Raw genomic sequence first — 20,052 nt, forward strand, 5'->3', positions numbered from 1 at the left:
GCACGCCCCCGGGAGTCGTAGGGTTAGGGTTCTAATCTCGCCTCTGCCACCTACCTCCTGTGTGACTTTGGGCAAGTTGCTTAACTTCTCTGTTCTTTAGTTCCCTCCTCAGAGTGGTGATTCAATTCCTGTACCCCCTCCTACTTAGAATGTGAACCCCATGTGAAACCTGATTATCTTGTATCTACAGAACTCCTTATCTTCCCACTCAAACCCTGTCCGCCCTGTGACTTTCCCATCACTGTAGGCAGCACCAACCTTCTTATCTCGCAAACCTGCAAGCTAGGCATTATTATCTCTCTCTCAATCAACCCATACATTCAATCTATCACTAAATCCTGTCGGTTCGGCCTTCGCGACATCGCTAAAATCCACTCTTTCCTCTCCATCCAGATGCCTACCACAACAATCAAAGCACTTATCCTATCCCATCTGGATTTCGGAATCAGCTTCCTTGCTGACCTCCCAGCCTCCTGTCTCTTCCCACTCCAGTTCATACTTCACTCTGCTGCCCGGATCATTTTGCCACATAAACGTGCAGGCCACGTTTCCCCCCATCCTCAAGAACCTCGGCGGCGAACAGAAACGCCTTACCATCGGCTTTAAGACACTCAATCATCTCGTCTCCCCCTTCCTCGCCTCCCCGCTCTCCTACTACAACCCAGCCCATACACTTCACTCTGATAATGCTTACCTTTACGGTGTTGTACCTCGTTCTCATCTACGTCGCCACCAACCTCTTGCCCACATTCTGCCGCTGGCCTGAAATGTCCTTCCTCTTCATATCCTACAAACTATCATTCTCCCCACCTTCAAAGCCTTATTCAAGGCACATCTCCTCCAAGAGGCCTTCCCTGATTAAGCTCTCCTCTCCGCTTCTCTCACGCTCTTCTCTATCACCACTGCACTTAGTTTTTCTCCCTTTCTTCACGTCTCTCTCAGCCCCACAGCCCTTATGTGCATATCTGTAATTTATTTATATTAATATCTGTCTCCCCAAGTAGGCTGTAAGCTCATTTTGGGCGGGGAACATGTCTACCAACTCTGTTTCACTGTATTCTCTCAAACGCTGAGGACAGTGCTCTGCACATAGTGAGCACTCAATCAGTAAGACTGATTACCCCAGTGGTATTTTTTAAGCACTTTCTATGTGCCAGGAGTTTTATACCAAGTGCTGCTATGGTTACAAGATGATCAGGTCCCACATGGGGCTCACAGTCTAAATAGGAGGGAGAACAGGCAAGGGATCCTCATTTTGCAGATGAAGGAACTGAGGCACTGAGAAGTGACTTGTCCAAGGTCACCCAGCAGATAAGTTAAATGCTTACTACTTACCAAGGACTATGCTAATGGCTGGGGTCAGATCATCAAATCGGACACAGTCATTTTAACACCCGCTTGGTTGTGGGCCAAGCGTCCTGAAATCTCATAGTGCAGAATGGGTCAAACAGTAATAATAATAATAATAATGTTGGTATTTGTTAAGCGCTTACTATGTGCAGAGCACTGTTCTAAGCGCTGGGGTAGACACAGGGGAATCAGGTTGTCCCACGTGGGGCTCACAGTCTTAATCCCCATTTTACAGATGAAGGAACTGAGGCACAGAGAAGTTAAGTGACTTGCCCACAGTCACACAGCTGACAAGTGGCAGAGCTGGGATTCAAACTCATGAGCCCTGACTCCAAAGCCCGTGCTCTTTCCACTGCGCCACGCTGCTTCTCCTAGTAGCCTAGTGGATAGAGCATGGTCCTGGAAGTCAGAAGGATCTGGGTTCTAATCCCAGCTCCGCCACTTGTCTGCTGTGTGACCTTGGGCAAATCACTTAATTTCTCTGTGCCTTAGTCACCTCACCTGTAAAATGGGGATTAGGACAGGGAACCCCAAGTGAAATATGAGCTGTTTCCAACCTGATTAACTTGTATCTATCTAACTTGTACCTATCCCAGCAATGCAGTACCTGGTACATAGTAAGTGCTTTAAAAATGTCATAAAAAAACCAAAAAAACAGATTTACATCTAGCAACCACCCTGTTTCCCTGCTTCACTCTGGTTGAAGAGACACTTTCAACTCTGGTATGCCCCACTCAGGCTGTAGAGTAGAGTAGCCTTAATAACGACGTATCCTCGGGCCACTAAATTTGCTTAGTGTTGCAAGGCCTGTCGAGGGTGTCAAATGTTTTTGCAAGACCTAAACAGAAGTCTTATTGATTGTTCCCTGCTCTCCACTTGTATCAATCAATCAATGGTATTTGCTGAGTGCTTACCGTGGGCAGAACACTGTACCAAGCACGTGGGAGAGTGCAGTACAACAGAATTGATTGACGTGTTCCCTGCCCGAGAGGAACAGTCGAGAGGGGGTGAAAGACATTAAAATAAATTATGAGTGTGTAAATAAGTGCCGTGGTGCTGAGGGTGGGGTGACTATCAAGTGCTTAACAGGTATAGATTCAAGTGCAAGGGAGACGCAGAAAGGAGGAGGAGAAATGAGGGGTTAGTCGGGAAGGCCTCTTGCTTAGTGTTTGCAAACCTGTTGAGGGCATCAAATTCATTCATTCATTCATTCAATAGTATTTATTGAGCGCTTACTATGTGCAGAGCACTGTACTAGGTGCTTGGAATGTACAATTCGGCAACAGATAGAGACCATCCCTGCTTAGTGACGGGCTTACAGTCTAATCGGGGGAGACAGATGGACAAAAACAAGACAACATAATCACGATAAATAGAATCAAGGGGACGCACACCTCATTAACAAAATAAATAATAATAATGTTGGCATTTGTTAAGCGCTTACTCTGCTCTCTTCTTGCATCAATTAATAAGGTTTTGAAGATGGAGAGTGTGGTGGAGTGTTGGATATGAAGGGAGAGGGCATTCCGGGCCAGAGGCAGGATGTGGGCGAGAGGTTGGCAGTGAGATAGATGAGATCGAGGCACAGTGAGTAGGTTGGCATTAGAGGAGCGAAACGAGTGGATTGGGCTGCAGTCGGAAATCCGCAAGGTAAGGTAGGACGGCACAGGGCGATGGAGTGCTTTAAAGCACTGTATCTGTCAAGTTCTCAAGCATTTTGGCTTCAGGTTTCCGTGGGATTCTTGACAGCAATGGAGAGCAGTGAAATGACTGGTCATTTTAACATTTAACAGCCTTGCTTTCCTTCTTGAGGAAATCGATAACGTTGACGCTTTTAAAGGACTGTGGGGTTTCTTCTAGAAAGCTTAAGGGAAACCTAGGATGCTCCTTCAACCAGAGAAGCAGTGTGGCACAATGAATACAGCAGTGGCCGGAGAGTCAGAAGGACCTGGGTTCCGATCCTGGTCCACCACTTGACTGATGTGTGACCCCGGGCAAGTCACGACACTTCACTTCTCTGGGCCTCAGTTACCTCAAGCTAAGACTGTGAGCGTCTTATGGGACAGAGACTGTGTCCATCCTGATTAGCTCATATCTACTCCGGCACTTAGTGTAGTGCCTGGCACAGAGTAAGTGCTTAAGAAATACTACTTTTAAAAAAAAACAGGGGATTTGCTATTTATCATGCCTTAGATTGTGGTAATGACTTCATCAAAAGAAAGAACTACTGACCCTTCTTCTGGTTAGTTTAAAGGACTTCTTAGTGTTGGAAAGTGACATTCTTGCCGTCTAATAATAATAACGATGATGTTGATGGCATTTTTTAAGCGCTTACTATGTGCCAAGCACTGTTTTAAGCGCTGGGGTAGATACAAGGTAATCAGATTGTCCCACGTGGGGCTCGCAGTCTTCATCCTCATTTTACAGATGAGGTAACTGAGACACAGAGAAGTTAAGCGACTTGCCCAAAGTCACCCAGCTGACAAGTGGCGGAGTTGGGATTAGAACCCATGACCTCTGACTCCTCAGGCCGGGCTCTTCCCATTAGGCCAGGCTGCTTCTCAGTTAATCAATCAGTGGTATTTTTTGAGTGCTTACTGTGTGCAGAGATTGTACTAAGAGCTTGGGAGAGTTGGCAGACACATTTCCTGCCCACAACGAGCTTACAATTAAGCCCTTACTCCACACCAAGCACACAACTCATTAAACGCTGGGGTAGATGCAGTACAATCGTGCCTCAGTGGAAAGAGCATGGGCTTGGGAGTCAGAGGTCATAGGTTCGAATCCCACCTCTGCCACTTGTCAGCTGTGTGACTGTGGGCAAGTCACAACTTCTCTGTGCCTCAGTTATCTCATCTGTAAAATGGGGGTGAAGACTGTGAGCCTCACGTGGGACAACCTGATCACCTTGTATCTACCCCAGCGCTTAGAACAGCGCTCTGCACATAGTAAGCGCTTAACAAATACCAACATTATTACAATCAAATTAGTCAAGGTCACTATCCCACCTGGGAAATCACCGTCTAAAGGGGAAGCAGAATAAATATTTAATTCCCACTTTACTCATGAGGAAACTGAAGTACAGAGAAATTAAGTAATTTGCACAAGCAAGCTACTGGCAGAGTCAGGAATAGAACCCAGATCTGTACTCTTTACACTCCGCCACGCTTCTTCTCCTTCTTCTTTTGCTTTGTTTCATTTTTGTTACTGGTACGTGATAAGAGATCACCCTGTGCCATACTAAGTACCGGAGTAGATGCAAGGGAATCAGGTTGGACACAGCCCATGTCCCAGTGGGGCTCAAAGTCTTAATCCCCCTTTTACAGATGAGATAACTGAGGCCCAGAGAAGCTAAGTGACTTGTCCAAGGTCACACAGCAGACAAGTGGAGGAGCCGGGATTAAAATTCAGGTCCTTCTGACTCCCAGGTCTGTGGTCTATCCACTGGGCCACGTTGCTTTTATGTGGACTGTGCCATCTATGCTCACTCCCAAAGAAAGAAGGCAAGTCTTGACTGTAAGACTTGGCCTTTATCAGGCAGACAGAGCCAAAAAGAGAATGGGGCGTGATAGGGAATCTTGGGGAAAGAAGAGAGACAGCGCAAAGCCCTACGTTACACCCCATTCTTGAGTCTTTCTTTATTTACATTAATGCCTCAGTCCCTCTCTAGACGTAAGCTCCTCGTGAGCAGGGAAAGCGTCTATCAACTCCGTTGTACTCTCCCAAGCACTTAGTACAATGTGCCGCCCACACTAATTGCTCGATAATTGCTCAAGCGTGGCCAGTGGATAGACCACAGACTTGGGAGTCAGAGGACCTGAGTTCTAATCCCAGCTCTTCCGATTGCTTCCTTTGTGACCTTGGACAAGTGACTAAATTTCTCTGTGCCTCAGTTTCCTCAATTGTAAAATGGGGATGAAAGCCTCCTCCTTCCTACTTAGACTATGAGCCTCACGTTGGAAAGGGACTGGGTCTGACCTGATCACCTTGTATCCACCCCAGTGCTTATGTGTCAAACGTGAGGTGTCGACAGTGTTTGACACATAGTTACCGCTTTGCGAATGTAATAATAATAATGATTATTCTTATTATTGTAATAAGCAGCAGCATGGCGTAACGGATCGAGCAGAGGCTTGGGAGTCAGAAGGACCCGGCTTCTAATGCCGCCTCGCCTGCCGTGTGTCTCCGGGCAGGTCACTTGAGTTTTCTGTCCCTCACTTACCTCATCTGTAAAACGGGGATGGAGCCTGTGAGCTCTCTGTGTCCAATCTGATTAGTTTGTATCCACCCCAGCAGTAAGTAAGCACGTAGTGAGCATTCAACAAATACCATAAATAATAATAATAGTAATAATAATATCACCAATAGATTCATTTAAACACTACCAGTTTACACACACCGGTGACAACACAAGCCACTCCCACTTGTAGGCTTGGTAGTTACTGCTATCGTAAGTGTGCATAGGAAGTGAGTGCTTTCTCCGGAGGCATCGCTGGCTAACTACAAGATCATGACAGCACCGAGCCTTCAGGAGGAAGGAGAAGTGATCAGCTCTGGGTAGGAGCTCTGACACAAGGAGTCCTGCAAAGTAAGAATAAATCTCTCTCCTTTAAATCGTTTGTGACGGGGGAGGAGAGGGCTAGGAGTCCAGGGAAAGAGGCGAGTTACGGTTTAAAGTCATTCATCGGGATAATGATAACTGTGGTGTCTGTTGAGCGCTTGCTATGTGCCAGACACTGCACTGAGCGCTGGGGTGGATACAAGCAAATCAGATCCCGGCTCTGCCCCTTGTCAGCTGTGTGACTTTGGGCAAGTCACTTCACTTCTCTGTGCCTCAGTTACCTCATCTGTAAAATGGGGATTAACTGTGAGCCTCACGTGGGGCAACCCGATGACCCTGTATCTACCCCAGCGCTTAGAACGGTGCTCTGCACATAGTAAGCGCTTAACAAATGCCAACATTATTATTATCGGACACAGTCCCTTTCTCACGAGGGGCTCACGGTCTCTTCAAGAGACAGAGGGAAAGCTTCATTTAGATTTCCCGAGGATAAAACTTTGATAGACGTGAGAGCTGGCAGGTGGACCGCAGTTCTGGGACTCAGAAGGACCTGGGTTTTAATCCCAGCTCTGCTACTCATCTGCTGTGGGACTTTGGGCGTCTCACTTCACTTTTCTGTACCTCAGTTCTAAGACTAGGACTGTGAGCCCATGTGGGACATGGACTGGGTCCAGACCGATCAGCTTGCACCTACCCCGGCGCTTAGTACCATGCTTGGCACATAGTAAGCTCTTAACGAATACCAAATTATTATTCATCAGGATAATGGGCTCTGGGGGAGACAGAGTAGGGGGAAAGCTCCATTTAGAATTTCTGAGGATAAAATGTCAATAATAATAATAATGTTGGTATCTGTTAAGTGCTTACTATGTGCAGAGCACTGTTCTAAGCCCTGTTCTAAGGGAATCGGGTTGTCCCAAGTGGGGCTCACAGTCTTAATCCCCATTTTACAGGTGAGGTAACTGAGGCACAGAGAAGTGAAGTGACTTGCTCACAGTCACACAGCTGACGAGTGGCAGAGCCGGGATTCAAACCCATGACCTCTGACTCCAAAGTCCGTGGTCTTTCCACTGAGCCACGCTGCTTCTCTATGGCAGCGAAGGGTCCGTCTGCTGCCCCCCAGGGTTCTGGGGGGAGTTTGCCATCCTCACACCTCTGTGGCTAGTGATTCCATCTCTGGGTCCAGGTGGACCAGTAAGCTGAGATGGCTGGACTGTTCTGGAAATGAACCAGCGTCTGCCAGACCCCCTCACCACCCCTTTATTCTCAAGGATCCACTTAATAGAGCGGGGGCCTTGCCCTTTCTGAGAAACCTCACCCCTGCAGGCTCCAGGAGGTTCTCGACCTGTCTCCCCTCATTCCCCGGAGAGAAGTGGTTCCACTCATTCATTCATTCAGTCGTATTGACTGAGCGCTTACTGGGTGCAAAGCACTGGACTAAGCACTCGGGAAAGTCCAATATAGCAACAAGCAGATTCATTTCGGTTCCAGTCGGGTGTCACTTCCGCCAGCCTCTCTGGAAATGTGTTGCTAGGCTCCGGGCAGAGACGCAAACTCCTTGCCGTCGGCTACGAGCTAGACTGTAAGTTTTCTGAGGGCAGGGATCGTGTCTACCGTCCCCACTGCGCTGCACTCTGCTGTACAGTGTTCTGCGCGTCATCAGTGCTTAATAATACCATCGATTGATTGATTGAGCAATTTGGCTTTTCCCCAGCTCCAGCTATTGCTCTTGAGCTTCCCGCTGGAGTACCACCCCCTGGCCAATATTGAGCGCTTACTGTGTACCGAGCACTTTACTAAGCGCTTGGGAGGGAACAATACAGGATAGTTCGTAGATATGTTGTCCCAGACTCCGGCAAGAAGTCGCCTGTGCTGTGGCAGTCCCCTCTCAATCAATCAATTGTATTTACTGAGCGTTTTGTGCGGAGAACTGTAGTAAGTGGTTGGGAGAGGTCGATACAGTTGGTATCGTCTTCAGGGGATGGAGCATCTTTGGTCTAGAAGAAATCGAGCGAAGGGGAGGCTGGACTTGTAAGCTCCTTGTGAGCAGGGGATGTGTCTGCTTATTGTCCTCTCCCAAGCTCTTAGTACAGTGCTCTGCCCACAGTAAGTGCTCAATAAAGACAATTGAATAAATATGATTGAATGAATACTGCAGGCTCAGAGATGCCTGCGTGGTACTGAGGCTTTGAGTGACTCTGATGTGGCCAGTCAAGAGACGGTGCTGAGAACAGAGCCGTCCAGCCCAGAGAAAATGGACAACTCTAACGAACACTATGTTTATCTAGGAGGGTGATGGAAACTGGAGCCTGTCCAGGTTGACAACGCTAGACTGTAAGGGCATTATAGGCAGGGAATATGTCTCTTATATTGTTCTTTCGTACTCTCCCAAGTGCTTAGTACAGTGCTGTGCACACAGTAAGTGCTCAGTAAAGATGATTGAATAACCGATTAGCTGAGTGGGGTAAGGGAGAGGTAGGAGGCTGGGTGGATCGGGGAGCTTGAATTGGAGGGATTTAATAATAATAATAATAATGTCGGTATTTGTTAAGCGCTTACTGTGTGCAGAACTCTGTTCTAAGCACTCGGGGAGATACAGGGTAATCAGGTTGTCCCACGTGAAGCTCACAGTCTTAATCCCCATTTTTCAGATGAGGGAACTGAGACACAGAGAAGTGAAGTGACTTGCCCAGAGTCACACAGCTGACAAGTGGCAGAGCCGGGATTCGAACCCATGACCTCTGACTCCCAAGCCCGGGCTCTTTCCACCGAGCCTCGCTCCTTCCCACAGATATTCCCGTGGAAATGAATTCCCATGATATTCTATGGTCCAGGCACTCAGAGAAGATTTGGGGATCCCCAGAGGTAGGGTCCTGTCATCTCCCCCTAGTCCTTTCCTCCTCTGGAATTTTCATGGATTGGGGAATGTTTTCCAGAACTTCTCACCCTGCTCCTCACCATTTGTCCGTCTCATTGTTTCCAGGAGGGTAGAATCAGACAGGAAGGGTAGGTGTTGGAGGGAGACAAGGGAACAGAGATTCAGCACCCAGTGATTGTGAGGAAGCTGTGATTACCCCCAGCGCCCCATCGGGGTTGATTCCGGGAAGGGAGTAGGACGGGAAACAAAGAAAGAGGAAGGACAGTGAGGAAGAGTTGCTCTCGGCCTCGAAGGAAGGCACAGTTGTGCTGAGAGGGGACTACTGAGGATGTGAGAGATCATTTAAGCTCTAAGTACAGTGCTTTGCACACAGTAAGTGTTCAATAAGTGTGATTGAATGAATGAAAGATCATTTCAGAGAGATTTTGCAGTTCAGTGACAGATCAGAGCCCAGGCGTCCCGTCTCCCAGGACCGCACTGCTTCCAGCCCATCCGGTCCCTTCCCTCTGCTTGAACACGGAAAGTTTTGGATTCCCATTTCTCTCTGTTCCTTTCCTGCCCCTTCTCCCATCCATTCATTCAATCGTATTTATTGAGCCCTTACTGTGTGCAGAGCACTGGACTAAGCGCTTGGAAAGTACAATTCAACAATAAAGAGAGACGATCCCTGCCCACCCCGGCCTTACTCCCATCTTCCCACAACTCTCCTCATCACCATTTCGTCATCCCCAGGGGGACACGGGAACAAACGCTCACTTTGCTTGGCAAAAGCTCTGAGGGGTCAATCAATCCATCAGTCAATCAGTGGTATTTATAGAGTGCTTACTGGGTGCAGAGCACTGTGTTAAGTGCTTGGGAGAGCACAATAGAATAAGTTGACATGATCCTTTCCCTCAAGCTTCTCCCCAAATCTCTATGGGCAGAATCTCTGTGCCTGGGAAGTGGCATTAGATTACGGTGAGCACCAAAGGCTAAGAAGCCAGAGCAATTCACTCTGGGTTTCTCTGGGAGAGCAGCTGATTTCATTTCATTTTTAATTTGAGAAGCAGTATGGCTCAGTGGAAAGAGCCCGGGCTTGGGAGTCAGAGGTCATGGGTTCGAATCCCCGATCTGCCGCTTGTCAGCTGTGTGACTTTGGGCAAGTCACTTCACTTCTGTCCCTCAGTTACCTCATCTTGTAAAATGGGGATTAAGAGTGTGAGCCCCATGTGGGACAATTTGATCACCTTGTTTCCCTCTCAAGCACTTAGAACAGTGCTTTGCACATAGGAAGCGTTTAAATGCCATTATTATTTGTCAATCAATGATATTTATTGAGTGCTTACTGTGTTCAGAGCCCTAAGTAGGCGCTTGGGAGAGTCCAATACAACAGAGTTGGTAGACATGTTCCCTGCCCACAATAAGCTTACAGTCAAGAGGGGAAGACAGACATTAATATAAATAAGTTAATTAAGGGCACGTACATAAGGGCTGAAGGGGGAATAAAAGGAGCAAATCCAAGTGAAAAGGAAATGCAGAAGGAAGGGAGAGAAGAAATGAGGAGTTGGGGAAGACCTCATAGAGGAGATGTGCTTTCAATAAGGCTTTGAAGTGGGGAGAGCGTCCACCTGTCACATATGAAGAGGAGGGCGTTCCAGGCCAGCGGTGGGACGTGGGCGAGAGGTCGGCGGCGAGATAGAGAAATTTGAGGTGCGGTGAGTAGGTTGCCATCAGCGGAGCGAAACGTGCGGGTTGGGTTGTAGTAGGAGAGTAGCCGGGTGACAGCTTCAGAGCTGATGTGAGGAGTTTCTGTTTGATGCGAAGGTGGATGGGCAACCGCTGGAGGTTAGTGACGAGGGGGGAAACGCTGACTGAACGGTTTTTGTAGAAAAGGGCAGCAGATTGAAGTGGGGAGAGATAGAGGGCGGGGAGGTCAGCAATGAGGCTGATGCAGTAATCAAGACAGGAAAGGTTAAGTGCTTGGATTAATGTGGTATTTATTCAGTTCATTCAATCGTATTTAATAAGTGCTTATTGTGTACAGAGCACTGTTCTAAGCCCTTGGGAGAGTACAATATAACAATATAACAGACACATTTCCTGCCTACGGTGAGCTTACAGTCTAGACAGGGAGACAGACATTAATACAGATAAATAAATTATAGATGTATATATAGGCTGGGGTGGGGATAAATAAAGAGAGCAAGTCAGGGTGAAGTAGAAGGGAGCAGGAGAAGAGGAAAGGAGGGCTTAGTCAAGGAAGGCTTCTCGGAGGAAAATTGGGACTGGTGGCCCACGAATGATGCCCCATGAACGTCCTTCATCCCCCTCCCTCCCAGAGAAGCAGCACGGCTCAGTGGAAAGACCCCGGGCTTGGGAGTCAGAGGTCGTGGGTTCTAATCCCAGCTCTGCCACTTGTCTGCTGTGTGACCTTGGGCAAGTCACAACTTCTCTGGGCCTCAGTTACCTCCTCTGTAAAAATGGGGATTAAAAACAAAAAATGTGAGCCCCACATGGGACAATCTGATTCCCCTGTGTCTACCCCAGCTCTTAGAACAGTGCTCTGCACATAGTAAGCGCTTTACAAATACCATAATTATTATTGTTATTACCCCAGTGAAGCATTTGCTCCTAGAATTGAGAGGCATCTGTTTCTAGCTGAACCAGATCTGGGGCTGCAGTTCTGGGCCCCAGCCTTCTCTCGGGTCGTAGGGCTCATCGGCCAATCCATCAGGCATAGTTATTGAGCTCCTAAGGTGCCCAGAGTTTGGGAAAGGACAACAGAATGATAGAAAGGGCATATTCCCTGCCCAAAATGAGGGGGCTCATCAGTCAAACCCAACTGCACTTTCTGCCTCTGTAGTCCACCGAGGCAGTCGAGGTTACCCATCAGGCTTTGCTTGGCCCTGTGCCCAAGTCACTCAAATTAGCCCAAGCCCAGGTGATCTGGGTCAAGAAGAAATCAGAACAAAAGGAAACAGGGTAGGGGAATTAGAAATGTAATCTATTTTCCTTCTCCTTTCTATTTCCTTTAGATTTTCATGGGGTCTGGACTTGAGGGGAGGAGCACTATGTCAATCAATCCATCCATCAATAGTATTTAACACCTACTGGGTGAGGAGCACTGTACTAAGCATTTGGGACAGTAATTAGTAAACATGTTTTCAGCTCAACCTATTTTCTATAAATGGTTGATTTTCCTGTATTCTGTGGGTGGATGGGTGGGGTTCGGTCAATGCTGTGAGCCCTATGTGGGACAGAGACAGTGCCTGACCTAATTATCTTCTATCTCTGTGCAGGGCTTGACAGATAGTAAGTGCTTAACAAGTATTATTAGTTATGGTTCTAAAATTCTCACTGGGGCCCCAGCCCATAACCGTCGGCGCCTAATGAGAAGCACCGTGGCCTAGGGGAAAGAACAAGGCCTGGAGTCAGAGGACATGAGTTCTAATCCCAGCTCTGACACATTTCTGCTGTGTAACCTTGGGCAAGTCGCTTAACTTCTCTGTGCCATCTGAAAAATGGGGTTTAAATCTTACTCCCTCCTACTTAGACTGGAAGTCCCACGCGAGACATTGACTGTGTCCAACCTGTAACTACCCCAGAGCTTAGAAGAGTGTTCGGCCCAGAGTAAGTGCTTAACAAGTACCATTATTATCATTAATAGTAGTAATTTATTTGTATTAATGTCTGCCTCCCCCTCTAAACTATCAGCTCCCTGTAGGCGGGGAATGTGCCTGTTATACTGTTATATTGTACTCTCCCAAGCACTTAGTACAATGCTCTGCACACAGTAAGCACTCAATGAATACTATTGACTGACTAGTAGCAGCACTATTAATGAGGAAACATTCAGTCTTCTGGCACCCTCTGGAACTCACCCTGTTAGGAACCGGTGGCCCAGGAGGTATGGTGTGATGGTAAACCTACCAAATATCGACGCAGAGGATGTCCGCAGCAGTTAGGCATCAGCCAAGGAGTCAGCAGCTGGATTGTGGGTTTCCGTGGCTTCCTCTTATTACAGGTCCCAAGATTTATGTGGGTACTGATTTGACACTTGTAGCTTATCAGTTCCGTGCACAGGAACCTCAGTTGCCCCAGATTTCCAAGGGAGGCGGAGGACAAAGACTACCCGAGCATAAGAAAGGGTAAAAATGGTCACGTCAAATGACAGTGCCGGCCGCTGGAAAGACCACTGACGTGGACTCCTGGCTTCCTGCTGCCTCGGGTCTCCCAGGGCAGAGCATTCTAGATTGGCATCTCCCTCTTGCCTGGCATTTTAGGAAACACCAGAGTAGGAGGGTTGGAAGGGAGGGTGAGGCAACTCTTAAAGTCCCAGGTGAAGCAGCATGCCACGTAGGTATCTCCCAAGTGCTTAGTATAGTGCTCCGCCCACAGTAAGCACTCAATAAATACAATTGATTGATTGATTGATTGATTGAATAGAGAACAGCCCTGGGAATCAGAAGGACCTAGGTTCTAAACCCAGCTCCTCCACTTGTCTGCTGTGTGACCTTAGGCAACTCACTTCATTTCTTTTAAATGGCATTTTCAAGACTGTGAGCCCCAGGTGGGAGGTGGGCTGTGTTCAACCTGGTTAGCTTGCATCTACCCCGACTTTTAGTACAGTGCCTGGCACGTAGTAAGCACTTAACAAATACCATAAAAAAAGAGGCGCCCCTAGGTCCTAGCCTAGAGCTAGAGCACGAGAAGCTGCCTAGCCATCCAGTGGGTCTGCTTCCAGCCCCAAACATGGAGACCTAGGCTAGAGATGCCCCAGAGTGGTCAAGGACCTGGGGCAGATAGGCTCTGTGGAAGAAAACTTCACAGACTCTGCACTGTGTTTAAGCAGGTCCGTCAGACAAGTTTATTTCTACTAGCACTTCTTCTAGCACCAGTAGGGAGTGATGGTTGAAGCGTGGCTCAGTGGAAAGAGCTCGGGCTTGGGAGACAGAGGTCAGGGGTTCGAATCCCGGCTCTGCCACTTGTCAGCTGTGTGACTGTGGGCAGGTCACTTCACTTCTCTGTGCCTCAGTTACCTCATCTGTAAATTGGGGATTAACCGTGAGCTTCACGTGGGACAACCTGATTACCCTGTATCTACCCCAGTGCTTAGAACAGTGCTCTGCACATAGTAAGCGCTTAACAAATACCAACATTATTATTATTATTATTATTAGCTTCTACTAGTCAAGGCCAGCTAAACTTGAACAATAATAATAATAAGATGGCATTTGTTAAATGCTTACTATGCGCCAAGCACTGTTCTAAGCTCTGAGGTAATCAGGTGGTCCCACGTGGAGCTCACGGCCTTAATCCCCAATTTACGGCTGAGGTAACTGAAGCACAGAGAAGTGAAGTGAGTTGCCCAGAGTTACACAGCTGACAAGTGGCAGAGGCGGGATTAGAACCCATGACCCCTGACTCCCAAGCCCGCTGCTTCTGTCTTGAAGCAATACAGAGTTTCTCTACATACAGTCGGTACAGCTTCCCATGCAATTGAAGATCACACTATATTGTATATGCCTTAAGATAAACAGCAGTAAATTCTTCTTGGGGAATAATTATGCTCTGCCTGGTTGTCTCTATTCTAGGGATCTGGTGGGCAAACACAACTGATAAACAGGTCAGGAATCCTGTTCTCAAAATGTTGACAAACAAAATTTTCTGATAAGACGGACAAAATTAAACCAAGGAGAGAGGAGGATGCCCGCTTCGAGTTAATGGTGCTTGGCCAGACAAAATGGAGTCCAAGCCTGCAGGCCCATCATTTTCCATCTGTTGGTATTCTACCATTCCTAGGGACACTAGTCACAGGCATTACTCCTGTTCACTTAAACAAGGAGGTCAGGAGACAGTCCAGCGGGCCTGGAAACAAAACAGCTCGGAGGGAACGGTTGGATGAGAAGGGGCTAATACAGGGCCCAGATCACTGTGCTTCCACAGCTGCTGCAGGTTGGCCAGTCCCGAGGAACAGGGAGCCTATGGAATGGAACTACTTCCTGGCACAAAAGCTCAATTCCTGACACTGCCCATCTGGACTGAACCCGGAAGGCATTTTTCTTGGGACCAGTTCCTGGCCAAGACTCCTCATGCCTCTCACTCTGCATTGGCCCCCAGAGAATAAGGTCCGGGGTAACTGTCCTGATTCGCCCTCCCTAAGACCCAGCCCCACCTGGGTCAGATAAGACCCGGAAGTTGTATCCAGTTCTGAGACACGACCTCCTCTTTCTCTGAGATGTCTTAGACTCTCCAGCCCCCCGGCTTAGCCCACTGAGCCCCGAGACCCATCCCCTCAGGCTTGGCTAGGATACAATCACTCCCTCACTCTCCACGTTGGATGGGGCTCAGCATTCCCCACATTCAAATCTCTCCTAAAAATCCCACCTCCTATGGCAAGCCTTCCCCGATTAATAATAATAATGTTGGTATTTGTTAAGCTCTTACTGTGTGCAGAGCACTGTTCTAAGCACTGGGGTAGATACAGTGCCCATTATTATTACATTATTATTATTATTATTATTACAGGGTAATCAGATTGTCCCACATGAGGCTCACAGTCTTCATCCCCATTTTGCAGTTGAGGGAACTGAGGCACAGAGAAGTGAAGTGACTTGCCCACAGTCACACAGCTAAGTGGCAGATCCGGGATTCGAACCCATGACCTCTTACTCCCAAGCCCGGGCTCTTTCCACTGAGCCACGCTGAGCTATATCATCCCTTAGTTCATCCTGGTACTTGCAAACAACCTCTATAGCACTCTTCAATCAATCAATCAATCAGTCGTATTTTTTGAGCACCTACTCCGTGAAGAGCACTGTACTAATGCAACAGAGTTGGTAGACATGTTCCCTACCCACAGTGAGCTTACATTCTAGAGGAGAATATAGACATTAATATAAATAAATAATTACAAATAGATACATAAGTGCCGTGGGGCTGAGGGAGGGTTGAATAAAGGATGCAAAGCCCAGTGCAAGAGTGAAACGGAAAGGAACGGGAGAAGAGGAAATGAGGGCTTAGTCAGGGAAAGCCTTTGGAGGAGATGGGCCTTCAAGAAGGCTTGGAAGGCGGGGAGAGTGAAGAGGGAGGGTGTTTCAGGCGAGAGGCAGGATGTGGGAAAGGGGTTAGCTTTGAGATAAATGAGATTGGGGTACAGAGAGTAGGTAGGTGCTAGAGGAGTGAAGCGTGCAGGCTGGGTTAGAGTAGGAGAGCAGCCAAGTGAGGTAGGCGGGCCCGAGGCAATCGACTCCTTTAAAGTCTGTGGTGAGGACTTTCTGCTTGATGTGAAAGTGGATGGGCTAATGCTGGAGGTTCTTGAGGAGTGGAGAAACACGGCCTGAACGGTTCTGTAGGAAAATGATCCCAACAGCAGTGTGTAGTCTGGACTGGAGTGGGGAGAGACAGGAGGCAGGGAGGTCAGCAAGGAGACTGATGCAGTAATGAAGGTGGGATATGCGCTTGTATTAAATGTGATAGGAGTTTGGATGTGTGACTTTGGGCAAGTCATTTCACTTCTTGGTGCCTCAGTTACCTCATCTGTAAAATGGAGATTAAGATTGTGAGCCTCACGTGGGACGACCTGATTACCCTACATCTACCCCAGCGCTTAGAACAGTGCTCGGCACACAGTAAGTGCTTAGCAAATACTAACGTTATTATTATTATTATGGAGAGGAAAGGGCAGATTTTAGGCGCTGCGAAGGGCGTTGTGAAGCAACGTGGCTTAGCAGAAAGAGCCCGGGCTTGGGAGTCAGAGGTCATGGGTTCTAAACCCGCCTCTGCTGCTTGTCAGCTCTGTGACTTCGAGGCAGAAGTCACTTCACTTCTCTGAGCCTCAGTTACCTCATCTGTAAAATGGGGATTTTGACTGTGAGCCCCAAGTGGGACAACCCGACGACTTTGTATCTACCCCAGCACTTAGAAGAGCACATAGTAAGTGTTTCACAAATACCATCATTATTAGTACTGATATTATTACTACTATTACTATTATTATCACTATTACTACCGATATTATTACTACTATTCCTACGACTACTTCCACTCCTTCTATTACCACAACGACTGTGACTATTATTATGACTCCGACCCCTCTGACAGAAAATGCTCTTGTTTTCCTCTCCCTCTCCCAAGCTTCATCATGACCGAGAAAACCCTGGAAATGACCACCAGTTATGAATACGATGACCTGGCCGAGATGTGCGAACTGGGAGACATCTTGGACTTCGGGAGAGTCTTCCTGCCGGTCCTCTACGCCCTGGTCTTTGCCTTCGGGCTGGTGGGAAACCTCCTGGTGGTCTTCGCCGTGACCAACGGAGGCAAGAAGAAGAGCATCACGGACGTTTACCTCTTGAACCTGGCTTTCTCCGACCTGCTGTTGGTGATCTCCCTCCCCTTTTGGATCCACTACGTGGTCGGGGAGCAGGTCCTGGGCAACATCTTGTGCAAAAGCGCCTCGGCCCTCTTCTTCATCGGTTTCTTTGGGGGCATGTTCTTCGTCACCGTCATAAGCATCGACCGCTTTCTGGCCATCGTGCAGGCCGCCGGCTCCATCCACAGCAGAACCGTCCAGCACGGCGTCAGCACCAGCTTCAGCGTCTGGACGGTGGCCATCTTGGCAGCGGTCCCCCAGTTCATGTACACCGAGCAGGTGGGGGACGAGTGCGTGGGCAACTACCCCGAGGTCCTCCAGCACATGTGGCCGGTGCTTCGCAACCTGGAGGCCAATCTCTTCGGTTTCCTCTTCCCATTCCTCATCATGAGCTACTGCTACCTGAGGATCCTCAAGACCTTACTCTTCTGTAACAACCGCAAGAAGGTGAGGGCGGCGAAACTGATCTTGATGGTAGTGGCTGTGTTTTTCCTCTTCTGGACCCCTTACAACATCCTGGTCTTCCTGGAAACCCTCAACCACTTCAAATTCTTTCCCAGCTGCACCCTGAAGAGACATCTGAGGTTCGGCCTGAGCGTGACAGAGACGATAGCCTTGATTCACTGCTGCCTCAACCCCTTCATCTACGCGTTCGCCGGCAAGAAATTCAGGAGGTACCTCTACGTCCTCTATGTGAAATGCCGGGCGGTCTTCTGCGGCCTGGACCCCAGACTCAGGATCCCCAAGGAGGAGGTTTCCTTGAGCAAACGGGAGAGTGTGATAAGCAGCAATTTCACCAGCTTCTCCTTTGATCACGAACCCTCCGGCCTTCTCTGAGGGGTTTCCCAGACTCCCCTGCCTGGAGTCGGGCCCGCCTCCTTGGGAGTTTTGCGGACGGAAGGGGTTGAATTGACTGATCTTCGCACCTTGCAAAGTAGAGTGGAATATTTACGGCCTGGCTTTGACCCTCCAGAGGTAGCCCCATCTCCCGGGCTGGATATTTCCAGGTGGACGGGGATTGAACTGAGCCCACAGTGACTTCTGGGGTTGCTTTTCTGCCTCAAGCGAGGACGTTTTTGAAACCAGGTGGTTTGCTCGTGAAATGGTCTGAGAGGTCTCCTGAGAGCCAGTATGGACAGGAGTAGGAACTACTGATGAGAAGCAGCATGACATAATGGAAAGACCACAGGCCTGGGAGTCAGAGGACCCGGATTCTCAACCCATCTCCTCCACTTTTGGTCTGCGGGATGACTCTGGACAAGTCACTTCACTTCTCTGTGCCTCAGTTCCCTTGTCTGTAAAATGGGGATTAAGACTGCAAGCCTTATGTGGGACAAGGTCTGAGTCCAACCCAATTATGGTGTATCTACCCAGTGCTTGGCACGGTGTTTGGCACATTCAATCATATTTACCGAGTGCTTACTGTGTGCAGAGCACTGTACTAAGTGCTTGGGAGAGTACTATATTACAATAAACAGACACATTCCCTGCCTATGACGAACTTAAAGTCTAGAGGGAATATAATAGTAATAATAAGTGTTTACCAAACACCACAGTTATTATTGTTATTATTATCACTGTTACAGGAAAAAATAGCCCTGAAGTATTCAGAAAATAATCCTCTTCCAATATTCTCATTCATTCAGTCATTCAGTCATTCATATTTATTGAGCACTTACTGTGTGCAGAGCACTCTACTAAGTGCTTGGGAGAGTACAGTATAACAATGAACAGACACATTCCCTGCCCACAGTGAGCTTATAGTCTAGAGGAGGAGATAGGCATTAATATAAATAAATTACAGATACATACTTAATTGCTGGCAGCTGCTGACTTCTGAAGCTCATTCCCTTCTTCTTCCATCTCTCACCTCCAATAATTCCACCAACAATGGTCGTGTTGGTTTCTGACCCTTTGCCCTGCCCCAAAACTAACCAAAAAAAAGTTTCATTCCTGATACCCCCACAAACAGTTCCAGTCAGTTGTATTTACTGAGTGCTTTCTATGCGCAGAGCACTGTACTAAGCATTTGGGAGAGTACGATACAACAATATAACATAGGCATTCCCTGACGACGAGTTTACCCATCACCCCTCAAACTTGAGTGGGCCCACACTGTGTCCGACCTGATTAACTTGCATCTACCCCTGTGCTTAGAACAGCGCTTGGCACATAGTAAGTGCTTGACACACACCATAATGAGTATCATAATTATTATTCAGCATCGTCACCGTTATCATCATCTTCATCATTATATGACTACCTTGTATCTACCCCAGTGTTTAGAACAGTGCTTGACACATAGAAGTGATATTATTTTTTATTATTATTGTGAAATTTGTTAAATTTGTTGAGAAGCAGTATAGCCTAGTGGAGAGCACAGGCCTGGGCGTCAGAGGATCTGGCTTCTAATCCCGGCTTCATCATTTGCCTGTTGTGTAAACTTGGGCAAATCACCTCACTTCTCTGTGCCTTAGTTAACTTTTCTGTAAAATGTGGATTAAGATTGTGGGCCCCATGAGGGACAGGGACCCTGTCCAACTTGATTATCTTGAACCTACTGCAGTACTTAGAACAGTGCCTGGCATATAGTAAGTGCTTAACAAATGCTATTGGAAAAAAACGTGCTTTCCATGGTTCAGCATTGTTCTAAACCCTGGGATAAATGCAGGATAATCAGATCATCATCAGCATCCACATTTTTGAGGGTCTCCTGGGTGCAGGCCACTGGAATGGGGACTTGGGAGCATCTAATAAAGTCAAAAAGACATGATCCTTGCTCTTGAGGAGTTTACGTCTAATGGGCAAAACAGGTAGGCACATAGTATACATACCATGGGGAAAAGAGGGGACAGTGCGAATACAACCGGTAACAGTAAAAGTTGAAGAGCAGTGTGCCTAGTGGATAGG

At 47.8% G+C, this 20,052-nt stretch overlaps 1 protein-coding gene across 2 annotated transcripts; it reads left to right on the top strand.

The window, feature by feature from the left end:
• Positions 1 to 5,819: 5,819 nt before the first annotated feature.
• CX3CR1 (C-X3-C motif chemokine receptor 1) lies at positions 5,820 to 18,367 on the top strand. 2 transcript variants are annotated; one of them, XM_029048696.2, is made up of 2 exons: positions 5,820 to 5,938; positions 16,905 to 18,367. In XM_029048696.2, exon 2 carries the CDS (start codon positions 16,912 to 16,914, stop codon positions 17,977 to 17,979), a length of 1,068 nt encoding a protein of 355 aa, XP_028904529.1. In that variant the 5' UTR covers positions 5,820 to 5,938; positions 16,905 to 16,911; the 3' UTR covers positions 17,980 to 18,367. The 2 variants fall into 2 exon arrangements, with proteins under 2 accessions (XP_028904529.1, XP_001518678.3); XM_001518628.5 differs by lacking the exon at positions 5,820 to 5,938 and adding an exon at positions 12,363 to 12,398.
• The last annotated feature ends 1,685 nt before the right edge of the window (positions 18,368 to 20,052 follow it).

This window comes from Ornithorhynchus anatinus, chromosome 21 (assembly GCF_004115215.2).
Source record: "Ornithorhynchus anatinus isolate Pmale09 chromosome 21, mOrnAna1.pri.v4, whole genome shotgun sequence".
Taxonomy (NCBI): domain Eukaryota; kingdom Metazoa; phylum Chordata; class Mammalia; order Monotremata; family Ornithorhynchidae; genus Ornithorhynchus; species Ornithorhynchus anatinus.

Coding starts and splice junctions, on each gene's coding strand:
- CX3CR1 (XM_029048696.2), top strand. CDS start 16,912: ATGACCGAGAAAACCCTGGAAATGACCACCAGTTATGAATACGATGAC.